The sequence below is a fragment of the Priapulus caudatus genome, unplaced genomic scaffold (assembly GCF_000485595.1).
Source record: "Priapulus caudatus unplaced genomic scaffold, Priapulus_caudatus-5.0.1 Scaffold232, whole genome shotgun sequence".
NCBI classification, from domain to species: domain Eukaryota; kingdom Metazoa; phylum Priapulida; class Priapulimorpha; order Priapulimorphida; family Priapulidae; genus Priapulus; species Priapulus caudatus.
Window position 1 is genome coordinate 29,244 of NW_014577293.1, and position 6,436 is coordinate 35,679.

Consider the following 6,436-nt stretch of genomic DNA (forward strand, 5'->3'; position numbering starts at 1 on the left):
TAAGTTCAATATTCGTGCGTAACAGAGACATGAGAAAATGCATAAATAAACTTACAAAAAAAGCACTAATATACACTTCGGAATTAATCAATACTGATCATCTTCATGGAATAGTTCAAGTTATTCGTCTACATGCGAACTTTCGAACGCGCTGGCGAATTGGGTAGTGCTATCCCCGGGCGTGGAGGGAGGTGACCGCCAACGTGGCGAGCCACTTAGTGTTGGGATTTAGGGGTTATGGTGTTATGATTTAGCGTTAGGATTAGGGTTAGGGTTAGGAGTTTTTGCATCCATGATATCTGTCCCCACACCATAGTATTAATTTTTGCTGGAATCACCAATGCCTAGATATATAGCGTCCGCCTGACACATAACATATTTAGTGTGAGGAGTTAGTGCTTCGGTGGTGTTGAAGTGAGAGGTTACCGTTTAGGGTTAACGTTCTTGGAACGTCATCGTCACGTTATCACGTGATCCTTCCCTCCACGCCCGGGGGAGATAGCCAACACCCCAGTTCGCTCGGATCCGAAACAGTGAGCACAGTGCAGCTAAGCTAGGCAATCTGGGGTTGACCAGAACGTCCCGCATTTGCCCATTGTGTCCCGCGTCCCGTACCGACCTTCTGGTTACGCATGAGCGGGTGTCACCGTATTTTTTAACATTTTTAACAAAATATCATCAAAAAAAGTGAAAGAAATTTCATCATTTTTTTATTATGACACAATTGTTTGCCCTCGAAAACTCTCATCTGGCTCGCGTTTCATTTTTACATACGCCTCCACAGTACACTGCGACAGGCGTATTGTCTAGACGCATTGTCTCTGGTTCGCTTTGATACAATGCTAATCACATGTATGCTGAGGCGCTTGCAATATGCGACCGCCTCAGATTTTGACCTCTTGTAGACTGGTTCGCAAGCAAAACTGTTTTCGTCGCAGAGCGTTGTAAACATTGTCTAGCAGGAGGCCGTGAGGGCCGGATACCAGTCTAACACAATAACGTGGCTTGTTTGCCAGCCGCAGTTAGGAAGTGGATAAAACCGTGCGCCGTTGTATGCCGGGTATTTTTTAGATGCTGCGACGTGCGTACGCTGTGCCTGGCTCCGCGATGCTCGCTCTCTTTTGAATGAGTATTTAGCACGTAAGAAACAATTATTTTTATCACATTAGACACTTTGAAATTTTTAGTGGCCCATCGTGCATCCAAATTTTAACTTTTTGGAAATTTTGAGTTGGCCGACATGTTCAAGTTTTGGTGGCTCCCGGTGCCACCGCGAGCCACCGCCTAGTGTCGAGGCCTTTTGCATTATCTATATATATAATATTATATGTGTGTGTGTGCGTGTGCTTGTATTGCTGTACTGACAATGCACACCTACACAGGCGGAGAAGAAGGAGACGGATAAGAGCCAGGATGCTAAGCGACTTCGCGTCATCTTCTCTGAGCTCGCTGGATGCAAGGATGACTCGCAGCAGCGCAGCTGGGCCCTGCACGAAGACCAGAGCATCATCATGGAATACCTCGAAGAACTCTTCTCCATTCTGGTATGGGTTTCTCCCCTGGTTTATAAAACCGGCTATATGTTGTGGGGAGGGGGGAGGCGGTCCGACATTGTCCTTACAATCTGAAGCTAATTTGCGACGTTCCGTAAGTCCTCCTGCATGCCTTAATTTCCTGATTGACATGTTTTAATTTTCAGCTGTTTTTAATATAATATATATACATGTTCCTGGTTTTTTGGTACTTTTTCATGTTCCTTAGGTGAAAATAAACGTGCCCAAAAATTACATAGGAAGTTATGAAACAGTTAAATTTGATAAAATCTACGTACTGGGATCCCTCCCAGTACGTAGATTTTATCAAATTTAACAACAAAAATAACAACAACATGCTTTCCGAAATTCCTGGAAGGGTATCCTGTGGCATGCCACTCCAGTGCAACTACCTGCACAAATTTATCCGTGAGGGCGGACATCTTGTGACTCGGCCGTGTAATGATGAGGAATGGGTCGTGCTCGCTACCAACGTGCGCGCGGGGCACGGGGGTGTCGTGGGGCGCTGTGGTTGCAGACCTGCCAACCCTTACGATTTTTTCGTATTCCTTACGAATTCCATGATGTTTCTACGAATGTACGATCAAACTGGAAAACTTACGATTTTTTACGACTTGTGAAAATTAATGTTTTTTACATTGTGAGCCGAGAAATATCTGGCGATTGTGGGCGAAGCCATATTGGATTAGTCTTAGAGTTAGTCCCATCATTTCATTGCGCGCCATTTAACATAAAAACAAATATGGCCCGCCTCATGCAGAAAAGAAAAGCCTTACTATTTTTCATGAATCACAGGTTGGCAGGTCTTGTGGTGTTGTTGCGCGTTGTTGCGCGTTGTTTCCGCGCTGTTGTTGCGCGTTGTTGCGCTTGTTGTGTCGACCGTTCGCTTGTTTTGCAGACGAACGCGAACCCGACGACGTGCAGGCGCGTGATTGACGGTGATGCGTACGAGTGCATGCTGAACTGATCGAGTATTATCAGATGGTAAGCAGTATTATCAGATGGTAAGCAGTATTATCAGATGGTAAGCAGTATTATCAGATGGGTAAGCAGTATTATCAGATGGTAAGCAGTATTATCAGATGGTAAGCAGTATTATCAGATGGTGGAAGCAGTATTATCAGATGTAAAGCAGTATTATCAGATGGTAAGCAGTATTATCAGATGTCGTAAGCGCAGTATTATCAGATGGTAAGTGTAGTATTATCAGTGGTAAGCCAGTATTATGCAGATGCGTAAGCAGTATTATCAGATTGGGTAACGCAGTATTATCAGATTGGTAAGCTAGTATTATCAGATTCGGTAAGCAGTTATTATCAGATGGTTAAAGCAGTATTATTCAGATGGTAAGCAGGTTATTATCAGATTGGTAAGCAGTTATTATTCAGATTTGTAAGCCAGTAATTATCAGATGGTAAGCAGTATTATCCAGATGTAAGCAGTATTATCAGAATGGTAAGCAGTATTATCAGAATTGTAAGGCAGTATTATCAGATGGTTAAGCAGTATTATCAGGATGTGTAAAGCAGTATTATCAGATGGCTAAGCAGTATTATGCAGATGGTAAGCTAGTATTTATCAGATTGGTAAGCAGTTTTTATCAGCATGGGTAAAGCAGCTATTATCAGATGGTAAGCGTATTCATCAGATGGTAACAGTATTATCAGATGTGTAAGCAGTATTATCAGATGGTTAAAGCAGTATTATCAGATTGGTAAGCAGTGGTAGAATATTCAGTTTACGACATTTTACAGGCCAAAGCCGGTGCTGTAGGCTGTGGTAAGGGATTTATACAGCGCCCTTCCTGACGGCTTAACGCTCATTAGGAGTGTTCCCAACTTTGATAATCATTAATGTATGATATGATTAATGATTGTGATAATCCTAACCTAACCTTAACCTAAATGACATTAAAACCACAAACAAATATATGACCATGACCATTATATATATATTATATATATTATATATGTTTTATTGGACCCATTAGTGACATTAAATGTTGGGAACACTTCCTTAATTGCGAGTATCACCCCGGCCCTGACATGTCAAATTACAGCGCCTGTATCATCCCGGAAACGCTTGGCGTGCCGGGATCGGTTTTGGCCTGGCTGTGGGGTGTGGATTTTTTACGGGCCGTCTGGACTTGCTAGTATTAAAAAATGGCAGGCCCGAGCTACGTGGAGTAAATAATATTTTGCGTTATCTGGCACTTTGTACAAATAACATGCGTCTGACGTACGTTTTCAAAATAGTCAACTTCGGAGCACATTTCTGGCTCAATGAGAACAATTCGTGATGTTTGCACACTGCAAGTATGCTCACAGTAGGTCTATATAGGCCTTTTGTTGCGAGGTCTATCCGTTTTAAAATATGGTCATCGGGCCCGCGGGCCCCTTATGATTTCGACCCATGTGGTAGGTCACTCTGGCACGAAGGGTCGTTGTCGTATAATGGCGTATAATATGTACTCGAGGTAACTATTTGATATGATTAGGGTTAAGGTTAGGGTTAAGGTTAGGGTGTTAGGGTTAAGGTTAGGGTTAGGGAGTAGGCGTAGGCGACATACTCGCCGACACCTCGGGTACTATACTCGGGTACATATACGACAACGACCCCTTCAGCGTCACTCTGTCGGCCATGTTGCCATCCCCAGCAGCCTGCGCAGTAGCTGCACGGGTCGACATCATTAATACATTCAAAAGCTTGTAATACATATATTATTAACTCTTAATACATTTATAATATTCCGCAACAAGCAGATCTGCTGCCGATTAGCTTTTGATCGAGTAATTTCAGATGGTACGTGACTCTGTCGGCCATGTTGGGCTGCACGGGTCGACATTAATGCATTCAAAAGCTAATAATACATTTATTCTTAACTCTTGATACATTTATAATATTCCGGTTCAAGCAGATCTGCTGCTGGTAATGAATGGTGAGTATAATGCTGGAAAAGACAGCGTTTTTTATTTTATAACGTCTTCTAATATGTTAATATGATTGTCTAACGTTTTTTAATATCCACTCCTGGAGCAGATAGAATGAGCTAGCTGTACATTAGAGGGATGTAATCGTACTTTAATGTTTTGCACTAGCGGATCGGTCAATCGTAGAACATATATCGATCCCCTCGCTGGACAGACCTCACCGTCAAAGATCATGTTGATGGTGTAGGTTGCTACATGCTATCAGGAGTACATAATAGGTAATATATCTAATCCCTATTATGTACTCCTGATGCTATGTGGCCCCTGCGACGCAATAGATGCAAACAGATTTGATCAGCTATTCTATCAACGTCTGTAATGCTCTGTCACCTTGCGACATGCAATAATTCTAGCGAGGTTGGTGACGTGGTTAGATCTTTTCTGCTCGTGTATATATGTACTTGTCTGCTGCTTAGGAAACGAGAGTTCCGATTCGTGTGCTACTGCTGCAAGTGTTTGGCGCCCTCTGCGGGTTGGAAAAGCAAATTATCTCGATTCTACTGAATTCTGTGCTTCCACTTGAACTCGTGCGAGACATGCAGTCAAACACAACAGGTGAGGTCGCCGTGGCAACCGAAAACAGACCTTTACACAATAGTTTAGCATCACCTTAGAAATCGTTTGTTTAGACATTAGATTTATTTTTGTTATGAAGCAGTTTCATCGTATTGCTATCCTTTTTCGCTGCGAACAATCGCCAATTAATATTTAACAGCAAACATTAATATTTATCACAAATGTATTATACGTGAAACTACTAAAACTAAATAGTAAAATTTACAATATTGCAAACCCATGTTATTTTAATAATTGAAAACCATGAGCACCTGATGTGTGAAACATGGGGTGCTGCTCATCATAAGTGCAGCCTATACCCTTACCACGATAACCAGCACAAGCACGTTGCTTAGCCAGAGATAACATTGAAAACTATGCTAGTATACACATTTCTTATGAATTCTTGTTCATATATATATATATGCTCTCTCTTCAATTCTTCTCAATTTTGTTCTTGTTCTTGTTTCACAGATGCTAGGAGAATGTGTTACTCGGCAATGGTGCTGACAATGATACTGTCGATGGGAGAACCACTGCCAGTCCATCATTATGGTGAGTGAGTAAATCCTTGTTTGCCCTCACCCGACCCAGGCTGCAATGTTTGGGTAGGTAGGTAGGTAGGCTTTGTTCTTTTTTTGAGGGGAGTCTTTTTACAAATTCAGCATGGTGTGCTTGTGTGGAGATACCTTTTATGTTGAATGTTTGTTTTGCTTGGTATATATAATGTACTGCCTACAGATTTATATAATGTACAGTGATGCAATTTGTAAAAAAAAATGAGAATGGGAAAGATCAATAAAATTTGTTGAGTCGGCCCCTTTTTGGCGGGTCGGTCGGGTGAGGGCGAACAAATCATATTTTTATTGTTGGCCTCGTTTGTTTGTTTTTGTGTAATCTTACCTTGGTAAGTAATTACTTGATAAATACATTGAGTAATGTGAAACATCTCGGATGGTAACACTCCGAACAGTTGTTCTGTAATTCTTCCTTTTCTCTCTATGGCCCTCTCCCTCTACTCTCTTTTTCTATTTCTCTCTCTATCTATCTATCTTTCTGCCTCTCCTTTTCCGTCTCTCTCCCCTTGTTCCCTCTCTCTTGTGCTCGACCTCTTCCTCTCCTTCTCTCTCTCTCTTTCTCTCTCTCTCTCTCTCTCTTTTTTCTCTCTCTCTCTCTCTTTCTCTTTTTCTTTCTCTCTCTCCCTCTCTCCCTCTCCCTCTCCCTCTCCCTCTCCCTCCCTCTCGTTCTCTTTCTCCCTCCTCTCTCATCTAACTTCTCTCTTCTCTTCCTTCTCTCTCTCTCTCGATCTGCTCTCTTTCTCTCTCCTCTCTCTATCTC

The 6,436-nt window shown here is 42.2% G+C and overlaps 1 protein-coding gene across 1 annotated transcript in view; it reads left to right on the forward strand.

The window, feature by feature from the left end:
• The window catches only part of LOC106807741 (NCK-interacting protein with SH3 domain-like), a 16,154-nt gene that overhangs the window by 4,356 nt on the left and 5,362 nt on the right, over nucleotides 1–6,436 (forward strand). Inside the window, 4 exon segments of the mRNA XM_014810193.1 lie at nucleotides 906–909; nucleotides 1,383–1,544; nucleotides 4,960–5,098; nucleotides 5,573–5,653. Of these exon segments, the coding sequence (XP_014665679.1) occupies nucleotides 906–909; nucleotides 1,383–1,544; nucleotides 4,960–5,098; nucleotides 5,573–5,653 (386 nt within the window).